General features: G+C 39.2%; 3 protein-coding genes across 4 annotated transcripts; all 3 read left to right on the top strand.

The window, feature by feature from the left end:
* Positions 1-743: 743 nt before the first annotated feature.
* washc5 (WASH complex subunit 5) lies at positions 744-10,188 on the top strand. Of its 2 annotated transcripts, none has more exons than XM_072460098.1 (29): positions 744-978; positions 1,308-1,505; positions 1,603-1,748; positions 2,368-2,452; positions 2,525-2,625; positions 2,855-3,047; positions 3,131-3,283; positions 3,374-3,487; positions 3,838-4,009; positions 4,096-4,223; positions 4,597-4,726; positions 4,857-4,969; positions 5,405-5,571; positions 5,656-5,731; positions 5,807-5,917; positions 6,274-6,414; positions 6,948-7,028; positions 7,117-7,218; positions 7,302-7,481; positions 7,619-7,743; positions 7,816-7,978; positions 8,054-8,156; positions 8,490-8,569; positions 8,932-9,035; positions 9,127-9,256; positions 9,349-9,445; positions 9,531-9,684; positions 9,793-9,880; positions 9,964-10,188. In XM_072460098.1, the coding sequence occupies exons 2-29, from the start codon at positions 1,320-1,322 to the stop codon at positions 10,018-10,020; spliced, it is 3,480 nt and encodes a 1,159-aa protein (XP_072316199.1). In that variant the 5' UTR covers positions 744-978; positions 1,308-1,319; the 3' UTR covers positions 10,021-10,188. The 2 variants fall into 2 exon arrangements, with proteins under 2 accessions (XP_072316199.1, XP_072316200.1); XM_072460099.1 differs by having other exon boundaries at positions 763-842.
* Positions 10,189-10,321: 133 nt separating this feature from the next.
* Positions 10,322-14,389, top strand: nsmce2 (NSE2 (MMS21) homolog, SMC5-SMC6 complex SUMO ligase). The gene is made up of 8 exons (XM_072460100.1): positions 10,322-10,413; positions 10,523-10,641; positions 11,117-11,232; positions 11,310-11,463; positions 13,006-13,097; positions 13,178-13,284; positions 13,963-14,107; positions 14,183-14,389. The coding sequence occupies exons 2-7, from the start codon at positions 10,527-10,529 to the stop codon at positions 14,069-14,071; spliced, it is 693 nt and encodes a 230-aa protein (XP_072316201.1). The 5' UTR covers positions 10,322-10,413; positions 10,523-10,526; the 3' UTR covers positions 14,072-14,107; positions 14,183-14,389.
* A 1,732-nt stretch (positions 14,390-16,121) lies between these two features.
* Positions 16,122-18,436, top strand: LOC140373936 (protein LRATD2-like). The gene is made up of 2 exons (XM_072460684.1): positions 16,122-17,230; positions 17,271-18,436. The coding sequence occupies exon 1, from the start codon at positions 16,292-16,294 to the stop codon at positions 17,114-17,116; it is 825 nt and encodes a 274-aa protein (XP_072316785.1). The 5' UTR covers positions 16,122-16,291; the 3' UTR covers positions 17,117-17,230; positions 17,271-18,436.
* The last annotated feature ends 4,576 nt before the right edge of the window (positions 18,437-23,012 follow it).

Below are 23,012 nucleotides of genomic sequence, written 5' to 3'. Positions count from 1 at the left end.
GTGCTCTCTACGTCATGTGATTGGCCTTGTATATTCCTGTCACACATGACTTTATTGCCAATAAACAAACAATATAGGTCCGTGTCTCACAAACGAGAGGTTAATAAAGTGGTGGACCTCAGCCACACTCTATATGTGAATTTGTTATGCATGCTTTATTCTACTCTAAATAAGCCGTCAAAGTGTCAGTTCAAATAAACGTATTTCATAGGCTTCATTTGCAACCCGTCCCTGCATGGTAGAAATGTATAGGCCCATCCAAAAGGTAATCACAAATAACTGTTGTTAGTTTGTTTTTGTTCGTTTATTTGAGTTTTAGCGTTTTTATCAAAATGGCCTGTAGCCGTGTGAAATACATTTTAATTTAGGTTAAATTACATGCCAATATATTTTGTTTAGAAGTATAGAGAATACGTTTGGAAGTCTAAATTTGACGAATGTAGGCTATATCTCTGTGGCTCTCGCTTCAAAACAGCAGAAGCTGTGATCTGCAGTGAACGGCAGACTGCGAGGCTCGTGTTGTGGATCTTTGTCGCCATCTAGTGGTTTAAAAGAAAAATATAATCTACAAGGAAAGAAACATCTTCCCCATTTGCTAGATTTACCTTATAATAAATAATAAAGGCAGACTAGTATTACTGTACTAGTTTGTGACTGTTTGCAGTGCTGTAAATAATGTTTTAGTGCTGAATTGCAGAAGTCCGCTCGGTGCATGAAGACACCCGCAGCAGAGTCATGTGATCGTCATGCGGAAGTAAACAGCGCCAGCAGCGGCAGCACTTTACCCAAATGCTTCGCATTCAACTCAAAATCACTATCATATTTTAGGAGCAGAGGTGAATGTAAGGCATGCATTTGATTTGTATTATTATTTGTTTGTCTTTTCGAAGTTTACGGAGCTAATTGTAAATGTATGACCGTGTAATTACATCAGTTTGAGGTTTCTTCGTTTATGTGCCATTCATCGTCCAAACAGAGGTAAAAAGCAGGGATGTTTATCTGTTTATATTAATTAAAAGTGTGGTCTTGCAGCTTATAGCTGCCCCAAAATGCTTATTGAAGTGGCTCTGCTTTGGTTAAACTTGTTGCTTATCTAGTGTCATGGCATGCTGCTTTTAGCGGTTCAGCTGACAGTCTTCTCTCCGCATGATGCTTTAGCTTAGACCTTCAGCTTCACTTTACATTACAGGGTGATGTGGGCCACAGTGGACTACAGCTCAATCACAGAGAAAATCACCATATCTAACATTCTTGTTCACATCTCTCCATACTGTTACATTTGTGCTATTAAAGTCTCTTTTCTACAGGGGTTAAACATCATGGTGGACTTTTTAGCAGAAAACAACCTGTGTGGCCAGGCCATCCTCAGGATTGTGTCAAGAGGAAATGCCATCATTGCAGAGCTTCTTCGACTTTCTGATTTCATCCCGACAGTTTTTAGGCTCAAAGACAAGAGTGACCAACAGAAATATGGAGATATAATTTGTGATTTTAGCTACTTCAAGGTAAATGTTAACAGTTTACATCCTTTTTGAAAATATATTTTAAAACTGCTGTTTTGAGCAGAATTATTTGTAATTGATGATAATGTGATCTCCCCAGGGCCCAGAGTATTACGAGGGGAAGCTTGAAGCTAAACCCGAGCTCCAGGATCTGGATGAAGAGTTTAGAGAAAATAACATTGAAATATTGTCTAGATTTTATCTGGCGTTTGAGAGCGTCCATAAATACATTGTAGACCTTAACAGGTAAAAGACCTTTTGGCATTTCTTCTACTTTACATCAATCAAAAAATATGTTAACACAAGCTATTTTATTATTATAACTAAATGATAGACTTACATTTTATTGTCTAGATTTTCACATATCTTAAATCTTAAGCATGGTGATTGTGACAGGTTCACTCATCATTGTGATTTTATATGCCAAGACTGATTGGCCTTTTCTGAGAGCTCAGAAGTTCACTCAGGGGATGTCTCTCATCTATAAGTCTATTTGTGGTCTTGTGTTGACCTACCTGTGCCCTTGTGCAGAGTTGTCCCCCAGGTACAGACTGATTGGGGAAAGCAATCCTTTATCTAAGCTGCTCCCACAGCTTGGAACGCTCTCCAGTCTGAACTAAGGTTGTGTGAGCTGCTGTAACTGAGGAGTTTTCGTTCCATTTTAAAAAAACAAAGTGCAAAAATTATACTGTCTCTTGTTTAGTGTACATTGTGTAAATGTTTTTAAACTGTTTGCTGCAAATATTTACTCTTTGGCCAAGGTCATGGCTGTAAAATAGGTTATAAGTTTTTACCTGCTTAAATAAAGGTTAATAAATGTTAATAAATAATTAAAAAAACACAAACCTTATGTTTTTCTCTGCAGATATTTGGATGACCTACATGAGGGTGTTTATATTCAGCAGACCCTTGAGACTGTACTTCTCAATGAGGATGGAAAACAACTCTTAGTAAGAAGCATGTGTTTTCTATTATGCAAGTGCACAACATTTTTTAATGCATCTCTAATTTTTATCACGTAGTGTGAAGCACTTTACCTTTATGGAGTCATGTTGCTTGTTATTGACCAGAAGATTGAAGGAGAAGTCCGAGAGAGGATGCTTGTTTCTTACTATAGATACAGGTACTTTGTGACACACCCTTCACAGTAGTATTAATATTACACAATTATTCCCAACCATAACATTACACGATTGAAGTTAGGCAGTTTTAGGACCAACACTACAAAAACTGCAGACCTCACATACCTGAACTTGAATAGAACAAATCTTTGCTACACATTTTCATTAACCAGAGAATGTTTTTCTCCATTAAAGCTACCTCTTGTAACATAAACTTTATGCATTTATTAGTGCTGCCCGTTCATCAGCTGACTCCAACCTCGATGACATCTGTAAACTGCTGCGTAGCACAGGCTACTCTGGTCAGACTGTAACTAAGCGGCCTGCAAACTACCCAGAGAGCTACTTTCAGAGAGTTCCCATCAGCCCCACTTTTATAAGCATGGTGATTGGACGACTGCGGTCTGATGACATCTATAATCAGGTCAGAAATAAGTGGCATTCATACTTTAAAATAAATAATTGTCTTGTATAATTCCAATGATTATTATTGATTTGGTTCATCAGGTTTCTGCCTATCCACTCCCAGAACATCGTAGCACAGCTCTGGCCAACCAGGCGGCAATGCTGTATGTCTGCCTTTACTTCAGCCCCTCCATACTCCACACACAGCAGGCCAAGATGAGGGAAATCGTTGACAAATATTTTCCTGACAATTGGGTAAGAACACTTTTTATCATGGCTCTGTCTGTAAATATTTTATATGAAACACGTAAAACACAAAAGGTTTTGTCTGTTTTGTCACTGCAGGTGATCAGTATTTACATGGGAATCACAGTAAATCTGGTGGAGGCCTGGGAACCTTACAAAGCTGCCAAAACAGCATTAAATTACACTCTGGACTCAGCCAACATTAAAGAGCAGGTATAAATGGAACTTTTTAATTGGTATGTAATTAGTAGTCCCGCTGTGTAGACCTCAGAAGGGCTGATAACCATATGGAAGACATTATCTGTGTGTGTGCAGAATCCATAATCAGAACATAAGGGTTTATATTAAAATTATGGGAATATAAATTACAAATTTAGAAGGAAAAGTTTCAGGAAAAAGTTGGCCAAGTAAATAAAACCCTGGGGAGCAATAAAAATGCAAAGCTCATTCTATCAGCATAACGGCAACTAAAAGCCATTTTTAGGTAGATTGTGCCTGATGCCTATTTTTGCCGGCTGGGAGGAATATATTACTTTAACGATATCGCCATGGTTTTGCTGTAGGCCACTCGGTATGCAGCTAGCATCGAGAGCTTGAGGCCCCAAGTGCAACAGCTGTTGAAAGAAGGCTTCCTGCGGCAGGAGATCATCCTGGACAACATCCCCAAACTGCTCAACTGTCTGCGAGACTGCAATGTGGCCATCCGCTGGCTCATGCTGCACTCTGCTGAGACAGGTGAGATGTCTTATTTGGTAAGGAAAATACAATATATTTGATTTTGACTTTTAAACCCTTTTGTTACTTTCTTTTCTCAAATTCAGCCTATGACCCAAATAACAAGCGTCTTCGCCAGATAAAAGACCAAGTACTGAATGACTCCAAGTATAATCCAAAGATCCTTTTCCAACTGCTCCTTGACACAGCACAGTTTGAGTTCACATTTAAAGAGGTGAGTGAACTTCCATACAATATTGATATGGATGGTAAATTAAACTGTTCTATTACTGTATGTTTACAAAAACCTGGATTTTGTTGTATAAAAAGATATGTTGTTCTGGTTATCAATATCAGTTTTGAAATTTTAGTATAGTAACACACTACATACCATCCCCCCAAAGCGGTTATACACAGGGTGTAGTACACAGTGTGTACAGGCTCAAACAATGAAAGATTAGTGTAGGATTGGACATTAGAGGGTTTTGATACAGCATATGGCTGGCTAATTTATCATTATATGCGGACACCAAATTATAGTTCTCATTAGCCATCCATACGCCTTATCCTTCCTCATTGACTCAGCAGCTGTGTGGTTCCTCTTCCAGATGTTCAAGCAGATGCTCACAGAGAAGCAGCTCAAATGGGAGAGTTACAAGAAAGAAGGATCAGAGCGAATGACGGAGCTGGCCGAAGTCTTCTCTGGAGTCAAACCCCTGACACGGGTGGAGAAAAATGGTCAGTGGACAATATCACAAAGGCAGATCAAATCAAACTGTTTTCCTTACATTGTTCATGTTATACATTTTAAATATACAATTATTTCAATTATATGATCATACCATGTCCTTCTTATTTCTTTTCACAGAAAACCTGCAAGCTTGGTTTAGAGAAATCTCTAAGCAAATAGAATCTTTAAACTATGAGGACTCCACTGCAGCGGGGAGGAAGACCGTTCAGCTCATACAGGCTCTTGTTGAGGTAATAATTATAACCAACCTGTCCGCTCGTTTAGAAAATGATTGAATTGTATGTTTTCAAGTTTATTATGTGTCTCTATTGCGTCATTAGTACCAATTGAATGGATTTATTTTCATACATACAACATTAAGTGAAACCTATTTTACCTGCACGGACTAATACAATGACAAAGCACACATTTTAAAGATGCTAATAGGTAGATGTAATAAGAGTAGATGAGGTGATAAAACGAAGGGACCGTGATGTCACAGCTTGTAAAACTGGAAATAAAAGAGAATCCAGAACATTGCTTTTGATTAGATTGAATTATATTACCCTGAATTGCTTGGCACAATTCCCCAGCACATGCTATTAAACAAACAGGGATCGAAATAGAGCAACATGGAGTTTGTTGATGTTGTTGCGTTTTAATAGCATTGTTTTCCTGCTGTTCAGGTCCAGGAGTTTCACCAGCTGGAGTCTAACCTGCAGGTTTGTCAGTTTCTTGCCGACACCAGAAAATTCTTGCATCAAATGATCCGCACCATCAACATCAAGGAAGAGGTCCTCATTACAATGCAGATCGTTGGGGATCTGTCTTACGCTTGGCAGATAATCGACAGGTTGGTTCCAGATCAGATTCACAAATAATACGTCTTTTGTAAATAATAGCATTGAGTTACAATGTCTTTTTTTTATAATCGTAGCTTCACAGCGATTATGCAGGAGAGCATCAGAGCCAACCCGTCTATGGTCACCAAACTGAGAGCGACATTTCTTAAGGTATGATTTAGAACTTAATGAAATGGTGTTTTGTCTCTTGGTAATTCACCGCTCATGTGTTTGCTCTGTGTACAGCTCGCATCTGCCTTGGATCTTCCATTGCTCCGCATCAATCAGGCCAACAGCGCTGACCTTTTGAGTGTGTCACAGTTTTACTCTGGAGAGTTGGTGGCCTATGTCAGAAAGGTACTGGATATACAATGTTAGCTTACTCAGGCAGTCTAATGTATTGTCCTATTGTTGCATTTAAAAGGATTCATAAAATAGGCTATGAATGCTACTGCCCAGATGATAAGCACATCAGAGTCAGGCAATTTATAAAAAGCTGTGACTTAAGTGACCACTAAAGGCAGCTTTTTGCTAAAATTCTGGAAATAGCTGCTTTGGGGATGTGCACAAGACAATTTAAATGCCTTCTGGTGTTATCCATCATTGCCAGAGAGACTTAAGTTTGAGGAATCACTCACTGTACACCACCTGCTTCAGAAATCAAATGGTTGGTTGAGATTTTCCTTCGGTGACATCTCGCTTCTTGTTGCCAGGTGCTGCAGATTATCCCAGAGAGTATGTTCACCTCCCTGGCCAAAATCATCAAGCTCCAAATTCACGACATCATGGAGGTCCCCACACGCCTTGACAAGGACAAGCTGAAGGACTTTTCTCAGCTCGGAGCTCGCTACGAGGTAATTATTTCTTTTAAATATTTGCGCAGCTTTCATTTCACAGTGGATTGAAAATGATTTGAAAATGAAAGGCAGAAATCTTAAGCGCTGAAGAAAAATCAAAGGCTGAATTGCATGATGTGAAAATCAGCTAATTATGTTTAGATTAGGCAAACATAACTGGTAATGATATTTGCAGTGAAAATTAAATTAGAGAGGGAAGCAAACAATTTGTGTTGACCTATTTGATACGCTCACTTTATCTTCAAAGTAAAACAAACTTTTTATGTTTGAATGTTCTGCTAAACACTTTGTAACTTTTCTTTCTCCATGCTGATATTATCCTGAAACGTCCCCCAGCACTTTTCTATCTTGAACTTATTAATATACAGGTGATTAACGCTAATTACCTTGAAAAACATGCATTCTCACTGTGAGCGGAGTCGCCTCTCCACAGATCCGACCTGCAACTTTGGCCTGTCAGCTGCTTGTCGTCATGGAGATAGATCAAACAGGAGTGTTATTTTCAATGTCATGTATCATGTTTTATCTAGGTGGCAAAATTCACCCACGACATATCGATTTTCACTGAGGGCATATTGATGATGAAAACCACTTTAGTTGGTATCATAAAGGTAAGTTTTTCAATCATTCACTCACTCATGATTAATGACATTGATTGATGGACTTTTATTATTGACTTTGCTCACTTCTCAACTTTAGGTCGACCCTAAGCAACTTTTAGAAGACGGCATCAGAAAAGAGCTGGTGAAGAGAGTGGCTTATGCTCTGCACAAAGGATTGATTTTCAACCCCAAAGCAAAGGTCTTGCATCATTTTTTTTAATCAATTGGCGCCCCTGTCCGGGTGGCTTTTAAAACTCACAGATCATCCTCCTAATCTTGCAGCCCAGTGAGTTAATGCCAAAGTTAAAGGAGATGGCTGCCACTATGGATGGCTTCTACCGGTCGTTTGAATACATCCAGGATTACGTCAGCATTTATGGCCTTAAGATTTGGCAAGAAGAGGTGTCCCGCATCATCAATTACAACGTGGAACAGGAATGCAACAGCTTCCTCAGGACCAAGGTCAGATTTTGGACACTGATGCATGCGTTTAGTTCTCCTCAAAATCAGTCCATCTCTGCGTAATCGATAGGACACGCTCTGGTTGCTTCCCTGCTCATTTAACAGACGTTGATAGATTATTCCTCACTTCAACTCAGATCCAAGACTGGCAGAGCGTTCATCAGTCAAGCCACATTCCCATCCCAACCTTCCCCTCCGTGGACGAGTCTGCCACCTTTATTGGTCGTCTCTGCAGAGAAATCCTCAGAATCACTGATCCAAAGTATGCCAAATAAGCTTCATATAATTGCTAAATATTTACTGAACCGTATATGAACTTTAAATGCTTTTCTAGGGTAACATGCTACATTGATCAGCTTAACACTTGGTACGAGCTGAAGAGCCACCAGGAAGTGACCAACAATCGACTGTTCTCTGAGATCCAAAACACACTCGGAACCTTTGGACTCAACGGGCTGGACCGCCTGCTGTGCTTCATGATTGTGAAAGAGTTGCAGGTGATTTGGTTCTACCGGTCTTCTAAATTTGTAAAAAACAAAAAAGACAAATCAACCTACTTTCCTTATCAACAGAACTTCCTGATGCTGATTCAGAAAACTATCCTCAAGGACAAAACTGTGGTGGATATATTTCGAGTGATGCTTGGAACTGTTAACCCTGTTCAGGGTATTGTAGGTACGTAACTGTCTGTAAAATTCATGACTATGTATAGCAAGGCAGTGCTCATATGTGCATCTAAACAAAACAGTTTTTAGCCTAGAATTGAACATTGCCAGATTAGAGGCCTGTCTCACAACCTCAGCAAGACTGTTTCTGATTTTACCTGCATGAAACTGAAACTCTGCATCTCCATGTTTAGTCCTGACTCTGGCACCAGCAGGAGGCCGGTTCCTGAGTCTAAGATAGTTATTATGGCACTAACATGTCAGAGATGTACTGCTTTGGTACTAGGCCACGGAGAGACTTGGGTTTTTGCTTTTTTCTGTTATAACTATTCCTCTGTTGTAGGTAATGGCAGTAAAGTGTATGCCAGTGCAGTGGCTAAAACTCAGAAGATCTGGGGTCCATATCAGGAAGCCATTATGAAGGTATACAGTTCAATAGTTCCAAAGAAAGAAGAAGTCTGATTGACAGTTACAGACATTTTGTACAGACTAATTAAAGAAGACATTATGCTTTTGTCAGCTATACTGTATTGTCATAATCTGTGGCACACATGGATCATTATTCTATATGTTGGATATTTTAAAACACAACATTGATCTAAAATTACTAGATTACTCAAACATGCATGAATCACTCTAAATAGAACTTCAATTGGGTAAATATGAAGGGAAAACAATCACAATATAGTTCAAAGCTCTTAAGTCAAGTTTGCATAATATGTATCCTTCAATAGAAATCTTATAGTTGCAGTCAGAAAACATTTTACTTTTATGCTTGTTGGCAGGTTGGTCAGATGCAGATTCTCAGACAGCAGATTGCTAATGAGTTGAATTACTCATGCAAATTTGACTCCAAACACTTAGCTGCTGCATTGGAAAACCTCAACAAGTCAGTCCATGATTCTACTACCACAATAAATATCAGCCCCATTATTGTTTAATCACAACGTTTAACTTTTTATGACCTGTTACACTTTCAGGTCACTTCTAGCTGACATTGAAGCTCACTACCAGGACCCGTCTCTGCCCTATCCCAAAGAGGACAACACCTTGCTTTTTGACATTACAGCCCATCTAGAGGCTGCTGGCATTCACAACCCACTAAACAAAGTATAGACATTGCACATCTAATGTTCTGTTGTAATCAGTCCTAAACATTTGTCACTTTTTTTTTTTTTTTTTTTTTTTTTTTTTTTTTACAGATTTACATCACCACAAAGCGCCTTCCTTACTTTCCCATTATAAACTTCTTATTCATTATCAGCCAGCTGCCTAAACTTCAGTACAGCAAAAATCAGGGTCTGTTTTACTTTATGTCATTTTATAATGTTTAAATGACAAATAAAATAAATAGAATCACATGTGAAGTTATGTTTCTGCTCAGGAATGACGTGCAGAAAAGCCACAGACCCTGTTGACTGGGTCCCCCTGGTTCTTGGGCTGCTGACTCTACTCAAACAGTTTCACTCAAGATACACGCAACAATTCTTGGCTCTCATTGGCCAATTTATCCGGTCAATTATGGAGCAGTGCACAAGGTAATATTTGTCAAATATATGTAACCATCCCATATATTTGTTATATTCATTTTCAAAATTACAAACACCTCAGCAAAGTTTGTAAATAAGTATTTATTTGATCTAAAGTCAGAAGATTCCTGACATGCCATCAGATGTGGTGGGAGCATTGATGTTCTTAGAGGACTATGTCAAATATACAAAACTCTCTCGCAAGGTAGATATATTTAATCTGATACATACAAATCTGTTGAGACTATTTATGATAAACTGCATGTTTTTCTCCTTTGTGTTCCCCAGGTGGCTGAAGCACATGTTCCCAGTTTCATCTTTGATGAGTTTAGGACTATACTGTGAATCTGTGATATCAACCTATATTCACCAATAATTTGAGTGCTACAAATCCATTTAATCCTGCATTGCACTTAAAATGTACATAAAACATTCCTATGCCTTCATGTGCCATTACTACTTATTGTAGCCTCATCAATCAAAGAATGTATTGATAATAAAATCATATAAAAGACTTAGTGTTTATGGTATTGATTCAAAGTAGATCTAAAACAAATTCTGTATAAATGTGAATTTTGTCAACTTTATTTTGAAATATTGGCTAAACAGGAAATGGCGTCATTTCCCTGTTTTCCTGTTAGCGGGTGAATCTTAACAGTTTGTTGCATTTTTTAGCGTTTAAACTTGCGCAAATCCGGATATATTAGATTTAGAGAATTAGAAATATTGGAACTTGAGGTAATTTACGTTAGCCATGTATAACGTTAGTTATAAGTTATACTTTAACATTACTTGAATCTGCCCAGCGATCTTTTGACAACATTGCATTGTATTAATATTATTTCAGTGCAATGTCTCTAAATGCTGTTCACGGAACACTGTCGAGTCTGAGGTCGTGTCAAAATGACATAAAGACGGGGATGGACATTGTGACAGATGTGGCGATGGACCTGGTTGAAACTCAGGGTAAAACCAACCTAATGTTACTATGCTGTACTTTATTGAGGTGTCATAATGATGTAGTGTCCTGTTTCTCTGAGATAATGCACAGAAAGATGAGAGTACGACGTTTGCTATAGTGAAAAACGATATTTAAAACAAAATATATCTTTTGAACGGGGAAAAGTTCCTTGCATACCGTTGAATACAGACTAAAACACATGCCAAACGACCTTTTAGAAAAAAATGTAGATCAACATTTCAAAAAAGAGTACACAATTTATTTATCTTTACCAAAACTACACTATTTGTAAATATGATCTATCTAGGAGCCCACAGTCACCAAATGTCAACATTTATTTGGCTAAAATACATTGTCAACATCTCAAATATACTCAATCTCAAATATTTTTTTGAACAGTCAACTAATCAAAAAATAATGATCGCTGACTGGTCAACAACTGAAATAATGGTTACTGGTGTTAATCAAACTGTGTTGCAGGTGACGCAGAGGGAAACGACAGCCTTAAGGAGCTGGAGGACATGATGCTTGAGTGTGCTAAGCTGGACAGAGACATTAACCACTTTGTAGATATTGTGCAGCAAATCACTTCTGATGTGAGACGCATTACAGCACATTCACATCACAAAAAGCACGTCGGTCTTTCAAATAAATCTACATTTGTCTTTTGTAGCAGACGTCCCAGCAGCCAGAGGCCATGTTCTCTTTGTCTGAAAGGGTGAAGAAACAGTTTGAGATGAAGCTGTCCCAACTTTCAGATGCTGAGCTGCACAGTCATCAGAAAGTCATTGCCTTCAAAGACAGCATCAAGAACTGTCCAGACCAAGGTTGGTTCTGAAGAAGTATCACATCATGCACAACAACCAAATCCTCTATGCATGGTGTTGTCATGGAAAATTATGATTAAAACAAATATTGCATCTTTTGAATGGGCAAAGGTCCTCAAAATAGCCCTTATAAACAGGAAGCTGAAACTCTGGATATCTCTCTGGATAGGAATATGAAGGATGATGGGTCAAAAGCACAGGATAAATTTCTCTCCAGAGACTGTAGTGAAACTTAATCTTTACTTTATCAACCTAAATTTGTAAGGATGAAATGTTTTGATTAGTGGACTCACTAAATTAAAGTTGGAATATACTTTTTAGGCAAGCCAAGTTTACTTGTAGAGCACAATTCTTACACAAGAGCAATTCAAAGTGCTTCACACAACAGGAAGAAATGCATTCAAATCATAAAAAAGCAATTCAAATCCTTTCAGTCATATGCACAGCTAAACAAAACAGTTTTCAGCTTAGATTTCAACATTGTCAGAGTAGAGGCCTGTATCACAGCTTCATGAAGACTGAAGGACTCTGGGCACCAGCAGGAGGCCGGTCCCTGAGGTCCTCAGAGTCCGAGATGGTTCATATCGCACTAACATGTCTGAGATGTACTTTGGTGCTAGGCCATGGAGAGACTTGTACACAAGCAGAGCTGCTTTAAAGTCTCTTCTCTGAGCCACAGGAGCCAGTGCAGAGACCTGAGAACAGGACTAATGTGATTGTACTTCCTGGTTCTAGTCAGGACCCGAGCAGCAGCGTTCTGGATGTACTGCAGCTGTTTTACAACTCGTTTGGAGAGGCCAGTGAGCAGGCCGTTACAGTAGTCTAATCTACTGGAGACAAACACTTGGATAAGTCTCTCCAAATCTGGTTTAGCAATGTTTTTAGATGGTAAAAAGCTGCTGATGTTATTGATGTGACGTGACTGTTAAAGTTCAAGTCTGAGTCCATTATTACCCCCAGATTTCAAACTTGGTTTGTTGGTTTTAGACTCTGGAGGTGACTGCAAACACTTTGTCTTTGTTTCTTGGGCCAAAGATGATGATCTCACTTTCAGTCTTGTCTGAGTTCAGCTGGAGAAAGTTGTTTGGCATCCTCACACTGATCTGTTTCAAACTGTTATTTTGAAGTTTACATTGTGTTCAAACATAAAGGACAAAGTGTTTGTGTATAAAATAAGTATGTTTTCAATGGTGTGTGAATATGATAATTATTATTCTCAGTTGCCTTCCTAAACTACCCTGATTTATTTTTTTGAAATGAATGTTTTTTGGTGTAAAATACAGATTTCTTTTGTAGCATCAAATTCACTTTTTCAGTTCCTGGAGCGGTGGATGACCTTTAAGCTCAGTTGTCACAGTTCGGCTAAAACATTTGTCTGCATAAAGTTTTGCTTTATGTATAGACTTATGTGAGCAATGTTTGTGCAAATTGCTCTCCATCTTGAATAAGAAAACAGTAATTTAATGCATGATTTGCTTTATTTTAAATGAGTTGTTATGCATTTTAAAGATGGTAATGTCCAAATGTATAATGTGTCTCGAGGTGGTCAAGAGTCGGCAGGAAACCTAGAGGAGCTCGATGAGGACATTGCTGTGACACAAAGTCAAACAAACTTCACCTGCCCTCTCACAACGGCAAGCAGTTTCTGCATACTGAATAATTATGTTGAATCCCTACCTGTTATTAATATTAATAAAACTTGACTCTACTTTAGGTTGAGATGGTCAATCCTGTCAAGAATAAGAAGTGTACCCACCACTATGATGAAGACGCTATTGTCAACCTCATCAGAAACAGACATTCCCAATCCAAAAAATGCCGGTAAGACCCACAACTACTACCAGGGAATTTATGTAGTTCATATTATTATAATCATATTTGACAGTGAATTGTCAGACAATTCAATTGTGTGATCAGAGAAAATCAAGCAGAGTTTCTGGCACTCTTTTATTAATTGTATTTCAAGACACATTGTTGTTATTTATTTTCATTCATTTGAAAACATTTTTGTAGGATTGTGAAATAAATTTACCCAGATACTAATCAATACTAAAACCAATAAGAAAACAAGATACTACTTTGGAAAGGTATCAATACCTACAAAAACAAAAATCACATCAAAATGTATTCCTTTCCGTCACACTTTGTATGGTCTTGATCTATATCAGAACCACAGTAATCACACTCATTTTATTTTTAAAAAGTGTTCTTAATTTTCATGGTGGTTTTACAGAATAACAAGCTTTTTCCTTTGTGTCAGAATGTAGTATTGTGACAACACTGGCTCTAAGCCTGACAGTCTAAATAAATATAGCACAGTAGAGCATATGTTCAGGTAATGCCATCTTTAGTTGATAGTATCAGTAACTGATCATTATTGCTCTGTTGGGCTTTTACTTTCACCACTTAAATCTGTGTTCAGTGATCAAACTGGCAAACATTAACATTTATCTACAGTATCTACATAAAATCTAACAATTTGTCTTTTCACACATTTAGGTGTCCTGTGGTGGGCTGTGTTAACTCAGATGTGAAGGAGTCAGACCTTGTTCCAGACCAAGTGCTCAGAAGAAAGATTCAAACCCAAAAGAGAAGCCGCAAGATCTAATGCTCTCAACATTTCTGCTGGCACAATTAGTTATTGGTAATTATTTAATAGTAACATGGTCCTGGACTCCTGGGTGTACAGTTGTAATGAATGTGAAAATATTGTTTGCAGGTGGATCATCTGTGTTCAAGTTTAAATAATAATAATAATCTAGTTTGTTCATTTTAACATTTTGTTATGGATCAAAACCATTGTCGATATTTTTCATTCATTTAATTTAAAGGGAAATATTTGTTCAAAATAGACTGTTGTGTGTTAACACAACCACAAGAGGGAGCCTTTCTACAGTGGCGGCACTAACTCTCAAATGGCCTAACATGTAGGTATTTCTCTGTTCAATAAACTAAGCTATTGCAAAAGTCTGAACCCGCTTTATTCACAAGGACCAGCAACTGAACCAGATCCAGCTGAGAAAAAGTCTGAACACTCATTTGAGAGCATCTACTGGAATGCACTTGAGTGATTAAATCTCCCCTTCCTTCCTGCCCCTGCCTCTGTGAGAGGCCTTTGTTTGAAAAGAGAAACAAACAAAAGCTGTGTTGAGATAAAAGTAGCTGAAGCTAATCTTTTAATAACCGAGTATTAGGCATTTGTCAAATGTCTTATTGCTCCTTTCCTCCTTAGAATGCAATATGCAGCTCTCACTGAACATATTAACACAACAAATGATCTTGGTACGTATGTGCTGACTTGATTATATATTCACTCTGCTTCATTTTGAATTACTTTGCTCCAGTCTAACCTTATTTACCATGCATTTCACGTTTTGTCGCAGGTAATTTCACAACAAAGGGATGATATTATGTGAAGGCAAATGTAAAAATGTGAAACTGTTAGAAATATTACATAATTTCCTTAGTTTATGCGTGTTATGATCCATTCTATGAACGGAAATAACAATAACATGGACATAGAGCTAGATAAATAATAAAAAAGTTCCATTGATGTTTGTTTTTTGCCAAATGTTTGATCTAGAATTCTCACTCATCTCACTACCTCATGAAATGCTCCTAAAGTGGTGCGATGGCTTTCTAAGACATAGTTAATTACAGGATCTGGCTTGTTTATGGTTGACTTTTGGACAAGTCTCTGACACCCCACTCCAGCTGGCCAGAGCAGAGATGGCTGCAGAGCTCAGGGCCTGTAGAGATGAGACTGGCACTAAATACTAGGCCCAGGTGTCATGGTTAGAAACAGTTTGGCACCAAAACCTTTTAGTTTCACTAAAGCTCCCTGCGTTATGAGCCATATTGTGAAAGTGCAGACACTGTTGCTGTGCAAAAGTGCAGAGTATTTCTATTTGAATTACTGGTTCAATGTGGTTGCTGTGGTCTGTAACATGTACAGCTTCTGTAGCATCAAATACACTGTGCATGTACAAACACATAAGACAGTTCTAATTGCAAGCTCTATTTGACTAATACATGGCTCAATTGTTTGTCTGTGCTTAATTTTTTGTTGAGGTATTCTCAGCTGCCAATTTCATGTTCAGCACCCATTCAGTGCATACATATTTGCCTGCGTATTCTTTTTAACAATGGTTTGAAAGATGTCATTAAATTAGCAAATCAAATTAAAGTCTTCCGAATACTTAATAATGTGTGTATGGCTGCAGACGCTGAACAAAATACACAGATATAAGTCGCAGCAGAAGTGTGTGAACAGTCGCACGGGGTAAAGGTTGTGCTGTCTCTTTAAGTGGGGCGCCTCCCGCAGCGGTTGTGTCGGCCTGAGTCTCTCTGTGGTTCACACTCAGTCAGACAGAGCAGAGCCGACCACATCCTGCACCGGCGGCCAGGCGCACCGGAACCGCGCAGCTGACGGCAGAGTTTGTCCCGCATGTAGACGCACAGGTGAGCACTTTTCTCTTTGCCAAGTAGTCCTTCTGAAACGCGACAGATATGCTTTGTAGCCAAATCAAATACAATGTAAACTGGAGAACATGTCCCTGAAGCTGAGCTAACAGGTGTGTCAGGTCGCACCTGTTTGGAATATAAAGTAGTCCGACTTTGTTTCAAGCTGTCTTTTTGTAAAGCGTCTGTTTGTTTTCTTCCTGCCAGGTCGAGTGGCAGCATTTCTTGGACATATGCTGGTGGATATGGATTATTGGTGCACTTGCTGCCGCTTTGGATTTAGTTGAGACGCGCAGACGTCGTCGCGCTGAACAGGTGGATCCTGTTTCTGTTTGGCTCGTGTGTCTAGTAATCCACTTAAACCTTTATGGGGAACCAGGTGGAGAAGCTCACTCATCTCAATTACGCGGAGGTGCCCACCGCGGACCCGAATGGCTTTGATCCGGGCGAGGACGGACCACGAATCGGCGTTTCTTACATTTTCTCGAACGACGACGACGACGACCAGGACGAGCGTTTCGACAACTTCTCCTCTGAGAGTGCCCGCGTGAGCCACGAGGAGAAGCCCTTTGACCCCGGGGACGAGCTGGAGTGCGCGGTCTTCTACAGAGACGATTGTTTGTACGAGAGGCAGCGCGGGGACGCCACGTGCTCCGCGGAGAGCCTGCTCAACAAGTGCAGAGCGGGCGACCTGCTGGAGTTCGTCACCGCCGGACAGTACCCGCACTGGGCCGTGTACGTGGGGGACTTCCAGGTGGTCCATTTGCACCGGGCGGAGATCAAGAACAGCTTCCTGACGGACGTGAGCCAGGGCAAGCCGGGCAGGATCGTGAACGGACTGTACCGGTACCGCGCGCTGCCTCCAGAAGTCACCGTGCGTAACGCCTTGGAGCACGTGGGCGCCAGGGACACGGAGCTGTGCTGGAGGAACTCTGAGTGCTTCGCAGCCTGGTGCCGCTTTGGGAAACGCGAGTTCAAGATCGGGGGCGAGATCAGGATTGGCAAGCAGCCGTACAAGCTAAAGTTACTGTTTTCGGACAAAAAGAGCCACGTGCTGGAGTTCCAGAGCCTGGAGGACGTGGTGATGGAGAAGAGGAGGAATGATCAGATTGGCAGAGACGCTGTGATGCAGGAGCTCGCCAGTCACCTGAACGCAACGCACGACATCAAAGACGGGCATTTTGGAGACTGAGGGAGCATCTCTTCTCCTTGCACACGTCTTTCTTTCATATTTTGGACACGGTTCCTCTGCCAGATTCTAATAGTGACCAATGAGAAGCCTTGTGAGGGTCTGTGAATGCAGCGCGTGTCACTGTTTGCCTCCTAAATGGGCCCCGTGGGGTCAGTCGGTGTCACGGTCAGAATTGTAAGTGGAAAGGCCAATCCAACCAAAGCAGTGCACGTTGGTTAAAGCAACCGTGTAAATTTGGGATCTTTAAAGAAGCACTATGTAACCTTTCTGGTGAGGTGTCTGCTACCATGGAGTCGCTATTGCTTTGCCTAGAATATTCCACAGTAGGGTATTAAACTTATCTAACATGCTTTTGTTCAATTAGGTGTTTTAATTGCTCAAATGTATTGAAAAACTTGCTTTCTTACTAGAGACGCACGCCTCTCCACAGATCTGGATCGCAAGGAGTGTGATCTATTAAAAAAAATCTTGATCCAAAATGTGCGGACTTCCAAGCACACTAAAGCTTGTGGAAACTCGTGAGGAATTGGCGCAGCACAGATGTAATGTGGGATTTAGGAAGAGGGACGTGCGTACAGGAGTGCTGCACAGGTATTTATAAAAAAAATTGCAGTTGTGAAATTCTTCTTTCATGGTACGCACTTTCAAGTACAATTTGACGCACTCTTGGCCTGTCACTTGTTTCCATAGAGATGGCCTAAAGCTGTACTGTGGACATTTCCTTGTAAAGCCATAATCTCCATGTAGACAGACAGGTGACTCCTCTCCAGAAAAAAGTTGTAAAGTAATATCTTAATTTAAATCTCCTTGAAATTATTTATATGAAACAAATTTCCATAATAAAGGGGTGAGTGAGAGTTCGAGTTAAACCTGGCGATTAATTTGAAAACATAATTTCTTCATAATTATATATAAATGACCTGCAATTTGTACCTTTTCATTGTAAGGTAATGAGGCACAGCCCGCAACTGTGATTTCTTCTTATCCTTGACTCTGGACCTCCTCTCAATCCAACAGCACGTGAAGTCGTCAGACCCCCAGTCATATTTGAACCTGAAATCTTTGCACAAGGAGCGATCTTGTCGTAAAGTATTTGTGACTGTTGCTCCTAATGACTCAGGTGTCCTTCCTAGTGACAATGTTTGCCATATGAACCTTTTTGCTCTGTTTCAAATCAGCTTTACTCATTCCACTTTTGCGTGGACCCACCTGTTACTGTGCACTTTTATTAATGATTCACCCAAATCAGCAGTTTATTTTTGGATAAAGATGTTTGTATGAAGATATTCTAAATAAATATATATTTGACCAGCAAGGAAATTGTGTTTTATTAAAATGTCTACATGTTCAGCTCACATGTTGGTGTCTGTTTTATCCAAAGTATTGCCTTTGCAAAAGAGCAGCAGGCTCTTAAATCTACACAACCAAGTTTGAGTTTTAATGGCGATAGACCTCGGGTTTGCACCTGTGTAGTGTCATGAAAAGACATTTCCTTTAGTTCAGCTGCAGGCCTCGAGTGTTCACTGCTGACCTTTCTGCGTTCGTAGTGTTTGTGTGTGTTTTGCAACACTAACAAAAGGTTTTGGCTTCAGTGACGAGATACAAACATAACATTGTCACTTCTCTCTCTTTATAGATAAACCACATTATATCCACGGGCTCTAAAGTGCTGTTATAATCTGAATGTATACGTTTCATGGCACCACAATTCCTGAATATGCACCATAAGTTTCCTCCTATGTTGGGATGTACTTAAGATAAATTAAACATGGGCTAATCACTAACCTCGGGGACAAATGTAATTACAATAAATATAAGCTTCTGATTATGAAAAATAATCCTTGTACACACTGAAATGTGATGATGCTTGATCATAAAAACAAATGGCTTCCTCTTTGTGAATAGGCCGTGTCTGTCTTCTTTGGTGGGATCTGTAGAGATATAGTAAATAAGTAATTAAAATTGCAGGAAGGACTACGCTCTCACCCGCCCCGAGTATGGATCATCTGAGCTGAGACCAAACTGAAAAGCTGCCACGATAGCATTGAGTATCAAAGAGTATGGAAAATGCATGCATATTTATGATAGAATATATTTTTTAAAAGCCAACTAAATCCATGCAGCATTTTGGGAAACATACAGAGGTTAGCTGAGCATGATGGGAATGTTGAACATAGGAGTGTGGAGGCACAAGGTTTTAAATCCAAGTCACAGTCCAAGTTTAAAAAAAAAAAAACTATTCCAAGTCAATGTGTTTCAAAGCACAGAGAGCACCAAGATAAAGAAAAAATCAGAAATTAAATTTAAAAGGTCATTTATGATTGGGGTATTTAGGTTTATGATCACACTTCACCAAAATCAATTGTGGGGATTCAGCCATTTTATCTGCAAAACACTGACATCTATAAACCTTGTCTCAAATGATAATATAGTACAGAAGTGTATGTTCCACCTGCACAGTGTTCATGAACAGCACAAGGCCTGTATTCCATGTTTTTGCTCTCCAAGGTAATCTTTTTCCCATGGCACACAAAATCGAATCAATTTTACATGCATTTGCCCAGGGGCCTCTACTCTGCACAGCTATAATAAAGCTTAATAACATGTTCTTAATCTAAAATTCAACACACACTTCAACTAAAATGGTGAAAATGTGATGAGAGCTCTTATTTTGAAACCTTGGCTTGTTCAACGCTCCAGTCACATTTCCTTTGGAGAGCTGGAATATTGCCAGTTTGCTTCAGGCTAAACTGGCAATGTTGTCAAAGTTGGGGACAAGCCAGTTGGGGAAAGAAAACTCTCCTATGTTTATAAAATGTTAAAATGCTAAAACTTTGCCTGGACTAGTGGATCTTATCTATGAGGCCTTCAGGGAACTGGGTGGGCTCGAGCTTGAGATTTAAATCAGAGTGGGGCAAACATTAGCCTGAAGATGAGGCCTGTGATACTTCAAAGAAAATACTAATCTACAACTTAAATAGGGAAATGTTACAACTATTATTAAAACTACAGAATAGGATAAACAACAAACAGGATCAAAAAGTAATGTTCTTACCACTTTTACCATCAAATTGGCTTAGATTTTGTATTCATTCATTCAAAAACATTCAGTACCACTTTATATAAGAACTACAACTTAATTAGGTGTGATAAAGCATGACCAATTAATTATAGTTTATTAAGAATGATTCAGGCTTGCTAAGGGGTAAGTAAAGGTATTATTAGGAAGTTACTAAGCCTGAATCATTCTTAATAAACTCCTTGTTCCTGTGAGTTATCTAGCTCAAAGTGTAGTAATTATAAACTGTTACCAAACACTCTTCTATCTGTCAAAGTTTAGTTTCGTTTTTTGACACATTGGTAAAACACGTACACTGAGCTCAGCGTGCACGCGAGACATTAAAAACAAAACAAACATAAAAAAATGGACAAAACGTTAACGCAAAAAAGTTTAAAAAGCAAATTGCTGTGCTGTGTCGTGCTGAAATGAGCTGAATCAACGTTAATAAAATGTCGAGACGTATGTACTTTCTAATAAGTAATCTAGCTATACATTTAACATTTCCTCCACAATTATACAGGATGCAACTTCACTTGAAACGATGCCAAATGAGTATGTCGCTGTAATAAATCAACATAAGGCAGTAAAGTCGGTTATATCAGTATTTCATTAACTTGTTAAACGTTTCCTTCACCACTGGAGCATGCAGTAAAGTACACCGTATGAATTCTAACATAACTTCTAACATATTCATTTGTTTCCTCCTACATCATCAAGAGACCGAAGATTGTGTTTTCCCTTTGTTCATTCACCTGAATCATGTTAACAATTATGTGTGAGGCAGCTCATTTGCTGTAATTTAGAACCCCAGGAAACTTTTAAATTACTTACACTAAATATTCAGCACTTATAATTGGTCTGGAACACAGCAAATAAACCTTAACTTGCTTCACATCCAGCTTTCCGTCCTGGTTAATAATTGATATATGACTTTGCGCTCCGTTCGAGTTCTGTGCTATTTGATGCATGACACAAAAAACGACGAAAAACACACGAAAAAAAAGTATTTTAATTTGAATTCCACGAATGCAGCTGGAAAAACAGGATTTGCTTTTTCCAAAATTCGAGGTGAATAAACAGCTTAAGTGACATTCGACTGACATTAAAGGAGAAACGCATTCCATTGTGCATTTAAACATTACAAATCGTTCGTTTTTACTGTGAGCAGGGTCACCCCTCCACCGATCTGACCTGTAACTAGGGATGTAACGATTATTCATGATTATTACTGAGACTGTGTGAAATCTCGACCAACACAAAACAATTTTTTCACCGATCCTGAATTTTGGGTGAACATTTTTTGACTTTTCGTTAACGTTCAGGGTGTTAAAATTGGGTTTGTTTGGGAGAGAAAAATAATAATAATAACGGAAACTTTTTTTATGGCAATTTCTTTTTCTGCTATAAAAAAAATCAAGCTAATTTGTGACCAACTTTATGAAATTGAACTGTCTGAATCAAAAAATAAGTAAATGTGACAAAAACAGCTAGATGAAAAGTACTTTATGTTTAGGTGTATTTTGCTTCTAAAATGGCCATCGTTACAATTATAATTCTTTTGTTCGTACGATTACACTGTGACCTAAACAATCATGATTATCGATTAACCAAATTATCTTGCCATCTTTACCTGTAACTTAGCCTGTTGGTGTGGTGTTAATGGAGACATAGTGTACCTTTAAAAATTAACACTTCAACAAATTGTTCCATTTCACAATTCCAGGCTTTACGATGCATAAAATAAGTAGCAACCCACTAACGTTACAGTACAAGAGCAACACAACAGACTATGGTCAGATACGGCTATTTGTATTTATATCAGTAATTATTTGGAGAGACACTGACTATTTTTTGGATAAGCCAGGAGAGAGAAAATGTCGCGGGTTTGGTTGGCTGAAGTCACAAGCCATTGTAAAAGCTCCTCTAAAAATGGTTCCTGATTTGATGGCTCTGTAGAGAGAGTGGGACTTCTCACACTGGTGATGAGGGTCCTTGAGGAAAGAATCACGTCCTATTCTTGCGCTGAAGCATTCATTGCACTGGAGTTTGTGTGACTTTCGAAAGAGGCCGGACAATAGTGAGTTGCCTTCACAATAGCTTGAGTAAAACTCACGCCGTTTTCCTGGCCAATAATGCATAGATGAAATTGAAAGTATGAAAGGCAAGAGTTGTGACATGGAAGCCAGAGTAGCTCACGTCACAGACAATAGTCGGCAGGGAGAGAGCAAGACTTGACTGAGGATTTGCTGCCCTCGAGCGCCCTGACCTGTTTGTCGGTTCAATTATTTATGGCGTGCTGATTCAAAAGCGCCCATCATATATCTCATCAGGATTTCCTCTTCTGCATCTGCACTCGCACTGACAAGGCCTGGCAGTGCGTGGTCAAATCAGGGTTCAAATGGAGTAGTACAAATGACTTTTAAGTACTTTACAGAAATACATGGTGGCATCTTTGTGTATTTGTAAGTGAAATAGACATTTAGTGACCAGGTGTAGTGGCTGTTGATGGATGGAATGGACATGGCACTTTTGTCTGCATTGGTGATGTGTAGGTGCAAGGAAAAAAGTTAAACAAAGGGCAGATTGTGTTGATTAATTGAATTGGAATTATGTCTGCAGTAGTCTGTATCAATCAACAAGCTTCTGTAGGTCCAAGCGAGAGCCAGAAAACAGCCGAAAACAACAATCTGATCCAACAGATGAGCTGCTGTTTTGGGATATCCATTGAAGTACAGTTTATATGCCTGCTGGATATACACAGACGTGATACTTTATGTGTTTAATGTTATCCACAAAACAGCTAAGCTCTCTTTTAACACACCATTGCTCAATAAC

Source organism: Eucyclogobius newberryi, unplaced genomic scaffold (genome assembly GCF_026437365.1).
Source record: "Eucyclogobius newberryi isolate DKJ021-1_F unplaced genomic scaffold, fEucNew1.0.hap1 SCAF_3, whole genome shotgun sequence".
NCBI lineage: Eukaryota > Metazoa > Chordata > Actinopteri > Gobiiformes > Gobiidae > Eucyclogobius > Eucyclogobius newberryi.
The sequence above is the reverse complement of the archived record's forward strand: the minus strand, read 5'-3'. Positions and strand labels throughout refer to the sequence as shown.